At 41.3% G+C, this 16333-nt stretch overlaps 1 protein-coding gene across 3 annotated transcripts in view; it reads right to left on the minus strand.

Annotated features, from left to right (window-relative positions):
- Positions 1 to 16333, minus strand: part of LOC140122445 (glypican-5-like) — a 165811-nt gene that overhangs the window by 18751 nt on the left and 130727 nt on the right. For all 3 annotated transcript variants that reach the window (XM_072143318.1, XM_072143316.1, XM_072143317.1), the window contains one exon: positions 9450 to 9594. In XM_072143318.1, the coding sequence (XP_071999419.1) occupies positions 9450 to 9594 (145 nt within the window). The remainder of the gene's footprint in view (positions 1 to 9449; positions 9595 to 16333) is intronic.

The raw sequence follows: 16333 nt of genomic DNA on the forward strand, positions 1-16333 counted from the left end.
CGACGAGGATTCGGGTCTCCCGCGATGCACTTAGATCGTGCGACCAATCCCCCCCGCCGGAGTTCACCTTCTTCTTCCCGGTGCATGTGAGTGCTGGTCTTGCAACATAATTTGGTTTTTAAATTCCTTGGTGTCTCCAAATTGGTCGGGTTGTCTGACGTCCACACCCCCTGATTTGTGTCGCATGCAAGCCGGGACCGATGTGCCACAATCAGATCACAGGGTAGGGAAATGCAAATGTGCCTTTCCCTACCTAATTGCTCAGCCTACCTAAGCGGTAAGCGACAATTGATTAAATTCCCTTTCTGTGTCAAAGTGCAAAAATGAAGACAAGATAATACAGGTCAGAACCAAACGACAATACAGAATAGAATCGATAGGCAAAATAATGGTCAGAAAACAGGCAAAGAATCCAAAATACTGAAGGTCATTGGACCATTTTCCTAACAAACAGACAAAGCTGAACTGCACGTGAGAAATGTGAGTTGAGGAAAATCTGTCTCAACTAACTTAAAGCGCAACTGTAAAGTTTTTAAAGGTTTTTTAATACCTGAAAACTAACATTTTCCGATATACATGACCTTATTGTAGCTGCATCTCTGCTAATCCTCTGCTACTACTCTGTCTCAGCCCCCTACTGTCTGCTTGGCATTCTGGTTGCTAAGAAGAATCCATAGAGTGAAAGATGAGGGAACAGGAATTACAGATTCAGATGGTACTAAAGGGCGAGAGGGTTGGGATCTGCACTTGGCTAGTTCTTGTTTCTGCTCAGTAATTACAGTAAGCAGTCCACAAAAAAGGAAGGGCACTACTAATCAGAGTGCAGAAACGTATGTGGCCATCACTGTTTTTACAACCGAGTACAAAAGACCAAGGCGTCAGGATTATCCATCATCTGGTGGTGCTCAACTTAGCCAGTCCATATAGCAAGAAAAGAAATAAAGTAGTGGCACTCACCAACGATGATTACGAGTAAACATCTTTATTATCTCAGTGCAGCAGGGACACCAGCCATAAGAAGGCAAAGGGCTGTCTTTCACGATATTGCGCTCCAGCCTCAGAAAGCAGTAGCAGCTTTGTCATGTCTGCTCTGTGCTCATTTGGCTCTCATGTTCCCACACACAGTCCACCTCCTTCCCCTATAGCTTCTCAGTTTAATAAATAATTTATTATCATCTATACGCCTTCCACACACACAACCTATGTCCCTCTAGGCTTTGACAAGGCTATAGTCTGGTCAGTAAAGAAAAGCGGGTAGGATCAGCACAGCAGTCTGATACATATGATGAAGGCTATTTAGCTCTGTGTGCTATGTCTCATTCGCTCTTTTTACTACCCATCCCCCACTGTCCAGGTAGTGTGGTAGTGTGTATAGTAGTCATAATGGTGCATTAGGGTATAGGTCTATCTGTGTAACAGTGCATAGATGAATGTGTGTGTGTAATAATCGGTGTGCTAGAACTGCTAGTGGTAGAGAGGAGAGCTCAGCATTATGGGAAGTGAGGAAAGCTGCTCTGGCCTCAGTGTCTTTAGCTGATGTCACAACCAGTAAGTGATTGCCCACTTCAGGAGAAGCTGAAGATGATTTTCTAAAAAAGAGTTGATAGGTTGGTTGGGTCTCAGGGTAGGAACAAGCTAGCTCTCTCCAGCTGTGCTAAAACTATTTTTTAGATAACTTTATCGTTATGCTTTAATTGTTAGCAAACTGGTGCTAAATTAGCAGAACACAGACGGTTGTGGTGTAATTAAATTAAGTCAGCCTATACTATGCTTGGACTGGGGTGGGGTGGGGTGGGGGGGTATTGGAGGTGTGTAACCTCCGGGGATGAGATGATGAGAGAGTGTCATGGTTCAGTGGTTTTATTTTGTGTTGATTATATTGTGCCCCCCCCCCCCTTCCAGAACCCAGAACTGGGTATAACTACCTCGCAAAGATGTCACTTTACCAGCCGATACTTTATGGATCTTGACCTTTAAGCTGGAAGAGGATCTCACTAACGGCTGGAGAGAACTGGAGTTGTCAGTCGGAACTAAATGAAACCTGGTGACCTGATAGAACCTACCCCTTCCTTTTCCTTCCCCTCTCTCCTATGGGTCCTAGACCCATGTTTGTATTGATGACTCTATGTTGGGGTCTTGTTATTACATAAAATTGAAAATTACAGTTAAAAAAAAATTAAGTCAAATTAAGTTGGCCAGGAATGGAATAAGCTGTACTTTACAGACAGAGGATGGTACTGAAGCCCGGGCACAGATGATATAAAGCCATTGACTAAAATGAAGATGAAATAGCCACATGTCTGAGCCATCCAACTTGAAAAATAAGACATTTCCCTGCAATTTATGAAAGATAAACTCTAGGTCTGAAAGTATCCAGGCCACAAGACAGACGTACGGTAAAGTACATTGAGTATCTCATTAGGCAGAGTCTCATGATGATAAAAGATGGTATTGATTGGAGGTCACCAGGAGCCTCACTTCTCAGTGCTTCTCCTGGGGATATGAAGTTGTGAAATAAAATAAGTAGCGTTAATAAACACTAATGTGCACATCCAAGTGTCTTGTATCGGATACATCCAGAAACGTGACTCCGCTCACATGTCGGCTCAGCTCTTTTACTGTAATTTTCAGATATAGTGGGGTTTCCATATGACTTCATTAAATTATACTGCATGCTGCTCTAAGAGGCTCCATTTCTTAATATGAACCAAAACCAAAGAAAGGTGGGGTTATGCAGTAAGTAAGTAATTTTTTTTCCAAAATAGAACTAATGAGAGCAAGCGTGAGAGAGCACATGAGGCTTCATTCTTGGCTCACAAGAGCGTTGAGTAAGAACTGGGAATTTCACAAGTCTTGACTGTTTTAGTCCCCAGGTCACTCCGTTATGAAGATCTGGAATTTCCCTTTTTTGACTGGAGACCCTGTCTTATTTGGTATCTGCTATGCATCTACTGCATTCAGGGAAATTTATTTCCATGTTTAAAGTTTTTGATAATGGGGCTCCAGTTATTTAGCATTTATTTTAATCTACCATTGTAATTTAAATAGTTGTGATTGTTTTTGCTAGTACATATACATTGTTTCTGATATCCCTTGGCACTGTAGAAGATCCCAGAAGAAGTCATTATTATAAAGCCACATACACTCACCGGCCACTTTATTAGGTACACCTGTCCAACTGCTCGTTAACACTTAATTTCTAATCAGCCAATCACATGGCAGCAACTATTTGGGCATGTAGACATGGTCAAGACAATCTCCTGCAGTTCAAACCAAGCATCAGTATGGGGCAGAAAGGTGATTTGAGTGCCTTTGAAAGTGGCATGGTTGTTGGTGCCAGAAGGGCTGGTCTGAGTATTTCAGAAACTGCTGATCTACAGGGATTTTCACGCACAACCATCTCTAGGGTTTACAGAGAATGGTCCGAAAAAGAAAAAACATCCAGTGAGCGGCAGTTCTGTGGGCGGAAATGCCTTGTTGATGCCAGAGGTCAGAGGAGAATGGGCAGACTGGTTCGAGCTGATAGAAAGGCAACAGTGACTCAAATCGCCACCCGTTACAACCAAGGTAGGCAGAAGAGCATCTCTGAACGCACAGTACATCAAACACTCCTTTCAGCTAAGAACAGGAAACTGAGGCTACAATTTGCACAAGCTCATCGAAATTGGACAGTAGAAGATTGGAAAAACGTTGCCTGGTCTGATGAGCCTCAATTTCTGCTGCGACATTCGGATGGTAGGGTCAGAATTTGGCGTCAACAACATGAAAGCATGGATCCATCCTGCCTTGTATCAATGGTTCAGGCTGGTGGTGGTGGTGTCATGGTGTGGGGAATATTTTCTTGGCACTCTTTGGGCCCCTTGGTACCAATTGAGCATCGTTGCAACGCCACAGCCTACCTGAGTATTGTTGCTGACCATGTCCATCCCTTTATGACCACAATGTACCCAACATCTGATGGCTACTTTCAGCAGGATAATGCGCCATGTCATAAAGCTGGAATCGTCTCAGACTGGTTTCTTGAACATGACAATGAGTTCACTGTACTCAAATGGCCTCCACAGTCACCAGATCTCAATCCAATAGAGCATCTTTGGGATGTGGTGGAACGGGAGATTCGCATCATGGATGTGCAGCTGACAAATCTGCGGCAACTGTGTGATGCCATCATGTCAATATGGACCAAAATCTCTGAGGAATGCTTCCAGCACCTTGTTGTATCTATGCCACGAAGAATTGAGGCAGTTCTGAAGGCAAAAGGGGTCCAAACCATTACTAGCATGGTGTACCTAATAAAGTGGCCGGTGAGTGTATATTTAGACTAGATGTCCAACAGTTTACACTGATTTATGTTTTCATTTTCTAAAACCTGAATCCTGGAAATTTAGAAAAGTTGCTTTAGAGTTGGCCAAGAAAGGCACCTCTGGAGTGGCAAAAATGAGGTTCACGTAATTACCATCATCGTGGGGGAGATTTATTAAGATTGCAGATTCTTACGAATACCTTTTACTGAATTATGAAAATTTTTCCATCAGTAACTCAATTCCTATATGGCATAAATTCAACCCAGTCCAGTCAGTTGCTCACAATATAATAAATCTGTCAGAACCGGCCCCTTCTCCAACAAGCTTTAATTAAAAGTAAAAAATGGACGGCATGCCCTAAAAATAAAATTTTGGGGGGAAAAATGGCCATGCACCAACTTTCACCAAGCATTTCATGCCATGGTATAAAATATATGATAAAGTCCCTCTGCAAAATTTAGGCTGCTGTTGCCATCCTGTGTTATCCTGTTTATGGGCTACTATAACTTATGTGGAAAGCAAACCTCGCTATCTCCCTCAGTCACTGCTGAGAAGAATGGAAGGCAGGGGAAGCCACTCTACTCATTAATGGACTCATAAGTTTGATATTCTTGTGTGGTTTGGCCTAAAAGTACAGTGGACCTGTCTCTATCATATGCACATGCGCTTGTACAAGACAGCACAGTATACAGACAGTTTTTAGTAATAATAATATATTTTAAAATATTAATCTCTGTTGTCTGTAAATTATGGCATCTTGGATCTATTATAAGATGTAAACCGACAGTGTCTGACCCTATTGACTTATAAGAGGGTCCGTTGAGTAGTGATGCATTCTGTATCTCTTCTAAAAAATTTTATGCTGGTGAAAAACATTGCTGCTCCCTTCCAAGAACAGCACCTCACCTGACCTTGGTTTGTGCCAGTATTGCCAGTATAAGCTGCCATGTTTTTCAACCTCCACACAACCCCTTCAATGCAATATACATTGGAGCCTTCAAAGCAGATTTAAGTCCCATACTTAAAATATAGTGCAATAGTTCAATATTCCAGTCTAATACACAGATGCTATGTGTGGGATGTTATTGTATGCTGTCTGTGTAATAAAGCTAAGGCACAAATTGCCATTTGGAGTAGAAAATATCATAATGTTAAATCAAAGATTTACTACAATCGGATGGAATGAACATTTTTATCTGCACTGATTACTGGCAAGGGCATCTCCAAAAAATTAATGCAATGTATCAGTGGCGTCTGTGCCAAAACACTGATTTGCAATTGGTTCTTTTTCGATAGATGCCCTTGGATTATGAGTGCCAATTGCATCCTGTAAAGACATGGTCCTTGAGCAGCTGGTTGCGAGTTTTGCTTAACAACAGCAATCGGATGGCTGCGAGAGATGATGACAGCAGCTAATGAAAGTGACACCAGCCCGAGGACCTCCTCCTTGTCGAGAGGCCTGCTGCTAAAGTGCTCAGAGAGCTTCTCTGGAGAGCCGGCTAATGAACGTTATCTTATTAAGCTCTCATCTATCACCATAATGTTATCGATTCAGTGCCTGAGCTATTTATTGTTTCCACACCTGCAGTGATGGGACATCATTTTAATCCAGTCTTTGCTTCATAGAACTTCGTTCATCAAGACTCCATCAACGACCTCACGCTGTGCTTCCTCAAAGAACACTCCCTTCAAAATCAAAAACATCAACTGCGAATGCACGTCCTTGAGTCGTCATCCTTTGTGAAGAGGCTCCAAACGCTAAAATATGTTAGTTATAAATCTTAATGGAGAATGTAAGTTACTAGAATGTTACTAGGTAAATTGTACTGGGTACTACATTTTGTTACAGGTTTCCAAAAATTGTTACAGAGAATTTTTTACAATTTCCAAAAACAAATTTTTGGCCTTTCCTGTGCTAGGTAATTTCCTTATAAATCAGAACTTCTCTTTTCCTAATACAAAAGAAAGAAAGCCATAGCTATAGCCGTGGCTATTTTTGATGTGACCGAGAGCCTCGGATGTAGCTACAGTTTCTGACCACTTCACATGGGATGATGTGAATATCTGGTCATAGGGTGCAGGGTGCAGTCATCAATTATTGTTCCAGAAAACCCCCTTTAAATTACACCTTTGATTATGTACAGGCGGTCCCCTACTTAAGGACACCAGACTTACAGATGACTCCTAGTTACAGACAGACCCCTCTGCCCATTGTGACCTCTGGGGAAGCTCTCTGGAAGCTTTATTATAGTCCCAGGCTGCAAATATCAGCTGTACGGTGTCTGTAATGAAGCTTTATTGATAATCCTTGGTCGCATTACAGCAAAAAATTTCGAAGCTCCATTTGTTACTGGGGCAAAAAAATTTTTTGTCTGGAGCTACAATTATAAGATATACAGTTTTGACTTACATACAAATTCAACTTAAGAACAAGCCTATGGAACCTTGTAACTGCCTATACTTCCCACAAAACTATAAATTCATCTGCTAAGCTTTTCTTTCTTGATAACATGCCTCTCATTGGACTGCAAATTGTGACAGGGTCATTATAAAGGGGGAGTCAAAAATCCCAGGACATCTTTTTATCTCATAAATGACAGGAAAAGTGATATAAATACCTCAGCAAGGAATGGATGAGGGGGGTCTATCTTTTAGACTACAGGACATGTCGGCCACATTTAAATCTGTCATATTGGATCAAGGTCAAGTTTTTACGATGTGAAGGTGCTCATGTAGCAGATTAAAGAAGGTCAATTATCTTAGAATTAGATTTGCAATATCTCTTGTGGTTCAAAGGTTTTCAGTCCAGAGATCCTCCATAGATTCTCTAAAGGTGCATAGTGATTGGATCGAGCACCTTCAGTTCTGTGTACAACACCATGGGCAACTTCGATAGCTGTGCATTACAGGGGATGGTCCTGGTTGTTGTTGCAACTTTCTGGCCCACATTTATAAAACAGTCTACACCAGTATTCAGGCATAGACTGCACATAAATACACGTGCAAACTGGTTGCACATTTATTCATGAAGTGTTTCCAACAGTACTGTTTTGAGGCTGCACTATGCACACCACGACACAATACTGCGCACCTAAAGGGGCAATCCGGTGCACATTTACACAGGCCACCACATTTATGTCAGAAGTCCAATATAATTGTGATGCATGCCCGTTAAATTGAGTTCACCAGAAAAAGTTCATGCCCTTTGGGTGACCGCAGGATGCGTCATATTCATGAAGACCATGCTCCGGTCATTTTAGGCCTGTGTACTATAGCTTGCACTACAACAGTTCTGTATGCTACTCATCGTATACATTAAATACATGGACTTGTAAATAAGACCCAATCCGTGTAATCATCTCAGAGGCTTTGGCAGACTCGAAAGAAAAATTTGCGTTACCTTTCAGGCTAGCTCATGGCCTGCATGGATGTGGCTGTTATATTGGTAGCAAATATACCTGGTACTGACGTCTGAGAGGTCCAAAAGGTCCACATGGAATACAGAAGTACTATAAATGGCTGAAGCAGTGGTCTTGTATCAGAACTTCAAGTTATATTTTAATAGTCATAATTACAAGGAGACACGTGTTGTCTACTCACCAATTTGCTCCTACACAATAAATACTTGCCCTTGTTTTTCTTGTTCACCTTATAATCAAGGCTTCTACATCCTACCTAATCTCACGTTGGCTTTTGACCATATTCCCTACAAGCCAGTTATGTTCTCTCTATGAGCAATGGCCTTCTCCTGCTTATGTCCCTGTGAATTGGACATCTTCTGAGGGAAATTCTATGCTTTGTGTTGAAAATAAAAGACTTTGATTAGAAAATGTGTAAAGTCCTAACAAAGCCAAATTGTGGTCCAGAGAGCGTGACTTGACAACCATGTCAAATAGATCGGAGCTAATTTTTTATGAAGAAAGCAAGGGTCCTCGGCCAAAATAAGGGGTTCTGTAGTTATACAAAAGAACAATGGTAAAGAGACAAGAGCGCCTTGTCTATGGATCATATAAATGAATGAACAAGAGCACAGCTCTGGGGCACACAAAGGGGTCATTCACAATTCGATGCCAGTGTACACACATCCTTCACTGTGTTTGTGGACTGGACGCCCAAGCTCAGCAAATCCGCCAGCTTGCTCTCCACATTTCCTCCTTTATGGCGTAAGTCTTGAAGCAAAATTTTCATGCGTTGTATATGGGAGTAAGCGTTAGATCTAGATATTGTAAATCATTTCCTCAATCCCCCGGGCACAGAATTAAGGTCAAGTTACAACAGAAAACGTTGTGCTACGGTCAATGCATTTTCATTTTCTTATTTAAAGGAAGTGTCACAAGCCTATTCAGCTATGCCTTCATTTATAGTGGTATCCCATAAAAATGACATGAAAGGGTCTGAGAAAAATGTAATGTCTGCAATTAGGCACTTACCATTTATATCTTCTGGCGTCTCCAAAATGTTGAAAATAAATGCTCAAATACTTCCAGATTTTAGCAACATATTGAACAAGGCTGACACACAGGTGCATGGGGACTGTTTTACCTCCATATGTCTGATTTTCAGAGAGGACTCTTCTATCTGATATTAGATGATGTTCCTTCAGAATCCATATTGAGGTATCTTGAATAGAGGAATTTAACCCAGGTTGGGCTTGCCCCATGTAAGGAATTTTTATTATTCAAAATGTCACCAAACACAAGAGATTTCAGGGTCTCTGGGGAGCCCATTCATTCAGTCTTGTGTAGATCTGGAGGACCTACAAAGGACAAGCTGAGGGGTAAGTCATAACCCCAAAACGCATTGTGTATGGTGACTTTTTGGTGTGTATGGTGACTTTTTGAATAATAAAGAAATTACTAACTTCATAAATCTGCTGAACATTCCTTATATTTTGTGCACCCAAACTTCCAACCTTACCATTCCATTCCAACTCCTAAAAGTGTAGCTACCCATGTCTGAGAGCCACACATATGGCCGCCCCCACTTCTGTTTCCTTACTTATGCTTGATTTGTGCACATTGATCAGCATAACCACATACATTCTTCTATTTGTTCAGACAAATCTCATTTTTCCTTTTTATCTATTGAATAAGAAGAATTAATATGGGGAATATAATATGACAGTGTAAAAACCATATTTCATACCTGGGTCTAAGTTGTCACCAGATCCTTGACAACCATCTTCATCATCACATTCACCGCTTGCACCCTCTCCTTCTGACCGGTCATATCCTCCGCTGCCTTCAGTGATCCGCCATCGCTCTGCCTTGATCCTTTTTTCACTGCCCATCTGAAATGATAAAAGGTTTTGTAGGATTTTTATCAAACAATATAATCCCAACCTATATGATATTTCATACAGTGTATGACCTTTATGGATGAATTCAGCATATTATAGATTACCTGTACGCCCATATCTTGCCATACCATGCGGTGGTGCCGATCACACAGTGCAATGTGACCTTTACATCTAGGCCAGAAGGTCACTATTTAACAAGTAAGAAGCAGTAATGTGTGGAAAGTGTCAACAGTCCGTCTATTTTTAGTATATAATTCGTTTTATCACCGAAATAGCAACAGAGAGAATGTTTGGCCGTATAAATACATTTGGATTACATGCCTATTTCTAAGAGCTTGTAATATCACAATGGAATAGTCGCTCTCCATTGCACAGATCATTTGCTGACCACATTGTCTGGTCTTGGTCCAGGCGCTGATATTCAGAATACAAAGCAGGAGATGGCAAAACATTTTGCAAAAGCTTCCTCTTGGTGGATATCGCTGGATAAAGCCTACAAATTACGGCTACAGCAGACACATGGGGGAGATTCATTATACTTTCTCTAGCAGTTTTCTGGCGGACGATTGATGGGCAGGGGCATAAATGCTTAGATTTATTTCGACCGCTGCCTGAAATGCGGCAGAGACTATAGCAAAAAAAATTCCAGTTCAGACCGGGTCTACAGATCCAATATGGCGGAGTTTGCACCCCTGTTTACCAAGAGGCCGGAGCCTCTTAGAAGATACGGGCGCAGGAATCTTTAAGACTGAAGTTCAAAACGCCAGTCTTAATGAATTCCGCCCGTGGTTCTAGAGACCAGAACCTGGAAGTCCATTGGATTCTGCACACAGCTAAATGTGAACTGTAAGGATAATGTGTGGATTTGCACCAAAAATCTGCTGCATTATACAATCAGAATTAAAGCTTCTAATGTTGACGCTGCCGCTTGTCAATTTTTGTGCTGCAGATTTCATGCAGATTTTCCTTTGAAATCCAAGGAAAACTTGCAAGAATTCAGAATTTCTGTGCAGTTTTTGTTTTTGTATTTTTAATGTAGATTTGTTATGTGTGTTGTGTTTTGACACAGATTTACATGCATGTTTTCTAAGGGGGGGGGGGTGCTCCTCACTGCCCACTTCCATGGGACTGGACACAGCTCTGCATACAGAAAGGTAAACTTTCATCTAACTTATTTTGTGTATAGTTCGAAACCTATCGGTCACTTCATAAAATGGGGGATATTTATCAGGGCTTCTGTACCACACCAGTGGCATAAAAGCGCTGAAATAATCGCAAATGCTTTTTAATTATTTCCCCCTTTTCGCCACCTGCAGGTGCAAAAGGGGGTACAGCCAGCAAATTTTCCGTATTTCTATGCTAGAGCCCCGCTGGATATTTCCAGAGCCTCTTGATGTATCCAACTGCACCGAAGTAGCAACTCGGTGGACATGTGCCGTCCTATGATAAATAACCCCCAGAATATTTTAAACTGTACCAAATAAAGAATCCATTTTTCACTATTTGTAAGTTCTGGAGGAATACATTTTTGTCTTTATTGGATATTAAATGCTACCAGCATAGACCTTTTCTTCCCACCTCCTCTGCACCACATGGAACTTTATACGACATTGGATTCATGATCCGGTTATGGATGACATTATGACAAAACAGTGTCCATTTGGCTTCTATCTAGCTAGTATCAGTTGGATTCGTCTTTTTTACTGAAATCCGTGAATCTGCTAAAAAGTGATAGAGCACCGTTCCAGCTTCCCGGGGTAATGAAATGACATCATTTCGTCACATGACCATTAGGGTGGGAAGGGCTGAGCTCTGTCAAGGGCTGAGCATTTTACTATGTAAAATGTTGTGCTTGGTATCGAGTGAAGAGACTATGGTATATCTATGAGAATAGACAACATTCTCTGACATTGTTTTCTATCTAGACTCTTCTTCTTTTGAGTCAGAAAGTTAAACCTGCAATCACGCCATTGTTGCCGCTGCATGAGGACTAGACACATATCTGTTGCTTTCATAAGATGAAATTGTAGGTCCTGTCCATGTAGCCTACAGGTATGATTAACCAAGCATTAAACCTCCATTAAGTGTCCATCTCATAGACGTGTGGAATAGATTTTCCTTCATATGAAATTTAGACACGGCCAACACAGAGAAAGATTAGTCAGAGGTTAGATCACACAGTACAAGGGGGAGAGCTGTGCGACAAAGCAACAGTGCATTATTATGCTCAAACAATACCCAATACAACTTCTGTCCTTTACTCCGAATCCAAACCACACTAGAGAAGTGAAGGACGTCCAAAGCCACCCACTATTAACACAATTACCCCACATTAAGGCACAAAATGTGATATCATAACACGGGGTTCATTAGAATGACAAGTGTTTTACTGTATTAGTGAATATTATATCTACTATAAGCAAAATGTTACCCGACTATTCTGTGCCCTACATCCACTGCTATTTTCTATTCTCATTGAGATTAAGGGAGAAAACACCACTTCACTAAATGAGAGTCACGAGACAAGGAGAGGGGATCACCTTTCTTGATTTAGATTTGAATCTGGCTTATATGAATCTCCAAAGTTGGAATGTAAAATCCAAAATAATGGAGGACACCATTTTCTGAAAGGGGCAATTAAGGGGTATAATTATAAAAGTACTTATGGAAGCACTTAGGGGGTCTAATTGATGATTGAGGGGCACACAAATGGCAGCATTACTATGTGAAGTATAGGACTCATTTGGTACAGATACTATTATTGGGGGTACTATCACTGTGGTGGCTGTATGTGGTCATGGTGTGGAGGTAGTTTTGTAACCCTGTATACTGGTGCTATTTCACAACGCAAAACTTTTGTAACAACCACTTCTAGGTTAAAACTTCACTATGACTGGCCCATGTTAAGATGCCAGCAACCTGATACTTGGGCAATACCATATCTTTACATTGCTTGTTGGAAGAACCTCACCTTGTCTTATAGACAAATCAAAATTTTATGGGGGAGAACCATGTGGGTTTCAATGGTCAAACAGCTGACGACAATTCACAAGAAATGCTAAGTATCGGCTGGAGTTGTGTAAGACATACCACCACTGGACCCATCAGCTCTGGCCTTTTACTTTGCTGATCAACTATTCATCTGATTTATAGTACGGTTAAAAAAAACACATGTCCATCATGTTCACCCAACAAAGAAAAGGGGAGGGATTGGAAAGTTATGTAAGGGAACACAAATCTATATACTATAACAATAATTATATATTTTTTTAAGTCTATTTTTTGTATTTTTATAACAAAAGCATCAATAGACAATGAATTAAAAAAATACAGTATAAAAATACAATATATATATACGGGAGGGGCGTTGGAAAAGCCGACGGATTCGGACAACGCACAAGATTTAACATTTAGAATTGTGTCGCAAGGCACGCACTTACACGTCAGGACCAGGTAAGTAAATTTTTCCCAGTATTTCGAATTCATCATCATAATAATAATTCCTTTATTTATATAGCACCCACAGATTGTGCAGCGCTACAGATTGCCAGATCTGTCCCTGTCCCCAATGAGGCTCACAATCTAATCATCCCACCAGTATGTTTATGGAGTGTGGAAGGAAACCGGAGGAAACCCACGCAAACACGGAGAGAACATGCAAACTCTTTGCAGATTTTGACTTGCATAGGACTAAATTCCAGGACCCCTGCGCTGCAAAGCTGCAGTACTAACCACTGAGCCACCGTGCTGTCCATATAAGTGTTTGCAATTTACAATGGGAACACTAAATGCCTATGGTGTATAATTGAGTGTTCTAGATTTTATGCATCTGTACATGAATATGTATCTAGAAAACCCAAACTTATTAATCAAGAAAGGGTTTCCATATTTTTTTGGCTATTTAATGAATTTCAATTATAGGTGGGGAGTAGCACTCAACAAAAATAGGATCAATAGATTATCATAAATGTATAAATTATTCGAACAACTACATATACCTCTAAAACAAATGTTTGCTAAAAAGATATATCTTCGCTCTGTTCCAGCACAAAATATCTATATTAGAAGTAGAGAAATCCGGGTAAATCAGTGGAAAGGAAATTCCGCAGTGCGAGGCCTGAGCATATGTGCTCTGCGATTCTATCATTACCCCGAGGCCTCTTCCTTTAAAGAAAACTGCAAAACATGCTAATCCATGGAGATACAAAGATGGTTAATGTCCTTGAATGGAGTCTACAATTTATAAGAGCAGGGTAAGCAGCACGGCCGGAGAATTGTGCATGAGTTTCCTGCCGTGCTGGAGTGTCTCATGGCTCCACTGATTAATGAATCCGTGAATGCGGCGCTCCTGAATCCTCTCGTACATGTGTGTAAGGATGGACCCTTGGCCCGTTCTCACATGGTTGATGTCGCATTCTATTACCCCTCTCACCCTTTTGCTTTAATGTATTTATTCATTTTGCCTGGAGTAAGAAACCTATGAAAATATATTAATCTAAAAGGTCACTACTCTTCTAATAGACTTAATCTGGTTGCCACAGACTCCCGATGGCGGCAGCTTGAAGGTTGTTCTCATGTAGAAGAAGGTTTTTCGAGACGTCTCAGTCCAGCAGCTCTTGAAGGGCACTATTCCGGCAAAGTACGAATCTCCTAATGTTCTATCACCTCTAACCTTCCCTAAATTGCCAACACAAGGCCAAGTGAGCCGCTCAGCACCAATACAACAATTACCTTTTCATCTGCCGGAGGAAGTTCTGTTGTCTCGCTCCGATGAATGTTAATTCTCTACCATTCTCTTGGAATAATTATTTGGATCTCAATACCCAGTTACCAAGGACCATTTCACCTCAAGACCGACTGCCTGAGATGTAACAAAGTGACAGCTCTACTCCAACACCACATATGAAGAAAAGGAGCCGGGATGATGAGCTGACATTATCTAGAAAGAAAATTCATTGAAGGCCTGGACTTTGTTGTCACGGCCATCCGTTCTCCCTCGCTTTGTGACAGTATTTATGGCAAGACGAGGCTGTCAGATCTTGCTCGCTTTGTGGATCTGTCTGGCTGCTTTTTGGCCTGTAAAACTGCTGAGGTTGAACAGGAGTTTGCTGTTCTTGATGTATTACTCCTGCAGTAGCATTTGTTAATTTAATTGCTCAATTACTATGCATTTTGCAGTTTAAAGGCAACTGATCCATACAAATTAAACACAGACTATACTTTTCATGGTAATTCTGAAGTTCGTTCTAGTGAATGTAGAAGTTAATCGGGTTTGTGCTACTTAGATGGTACGTTACTAAGAATACTAAGAGTCTTTTTAAAGGAAAACTCCCCTTTAAGCTCTTGGGGGGGGGGGGTAACACAAGAGCTTACAGTCTATGAGGATGAGGTGGTGACACAAGAGCTTACAGTCTATGAGGATGAGGTGCTGACACAAGAGCTTACAGTCTATGAGGATGAGGGGGTGACACAAGAGCTTACAGTCTATGAGGATGAGGGGGTGACACAAGAGCTTACAGTCTATGAGGATGAGGGGGTGACACAAGAGCTTACAGTCTATGAGGATGAGGGGGTGACACAATAGCTTACAGTCTATGAGGATGATGGGGGGACACAAGATCTTACAGTCTATGAGGATGATGGGGTGACACAAGAGCTTACAGTCTATGAGGATGATGGTGTCACAGGAGCTTACAGTCTTTGAGGGTCAGAGGGTGACACAAGAGCTTACAGTCTATAAGGATGAGGGGGTGACACAAGAGCTTACAGTCTATGAGGATGATGGGGTGACACAAGAGCTTACAGTCTATGAGGATGATGGGGTGACACAGGAGCTTACAGTCTATGAGGATGAGAGGGTGACACAAGAGCTTACAGTCTATGAGGATGAGGGGGTGACACAAGAGCTTACAGTCTATGAGGATGAGGGGTGACACAACAGCTTACAGTCTATGAGGATGAGGGGGTAACACAAGAGCTTACAGTCTATAAGGATGAGGTGGTGACACAAGAGCTTACAGTCTATGAGGATGAGGGGGTTACACAAGAGCTTACAGTCTATGAGGATGAGGGGGTGACACAAAAGGTTTAATAGCTTGCATAATGGTCCAGCCATTCTTTATAAGGGAACAGTATGAAAAAATGTAATAAATAAAAATCTGCTGCTTGAACCAGTCATCAGCCGCCATCTTATATACAGGGTCCAATGTGAAAGTGACTGCAGGGAAGCCTGGAGCTCGGTATATATCTGGTATTTGCTGGATAACCAATGGAATTAAGTCATAGGATGGATTAGTAAAGAGAGAGTTGATATTTCATCCAGTTAAAGAGATGGATTTTAAGAGCACCTTTGGAGGGTGGGTATTAGTCTGATAGTCCAGGGAAGGACATTCCAGAGAATTGGTGTTGCTTGGGATAAATCCTGGAGATGTGTATGAGAGGTTCGAATAAAGGTAGAGATTAATCTAATATCACTGGCATATCGAAGAGGGTGGGTTGGGGCAACAGACTGGGATGAGAGAGGAGAGTTAGGGAGGTGCAGCATTAAGCAGAGCTTTGTGGATGAGGGTTATAGGTCTGGCATTGCTCCCTGAGAACAAGGTTTTACTGATTAGCACCCATGCACAAAGAAAAAGGCTTTCACCCTTCTCTACACTGATGAAAGGAAATAATCATAAACCAGAAGTAACACCTAAATTTCAAAATGTATCACTGCTGGTATAGAGATTCT

This window comes from Engystomops pustulosus, chromosome 3 (genome assembly GCF_040894005.1).
Source record: "Engystomops pustulosus chromosome 3, aEngPut4.maternal, whole genome shotgun sequence".
NCBI lineage: Eukaryota > Metazoa > Chordata > Amphibia > Anura > Leptodactylidae > Engystomops > Engystomops pustulosus.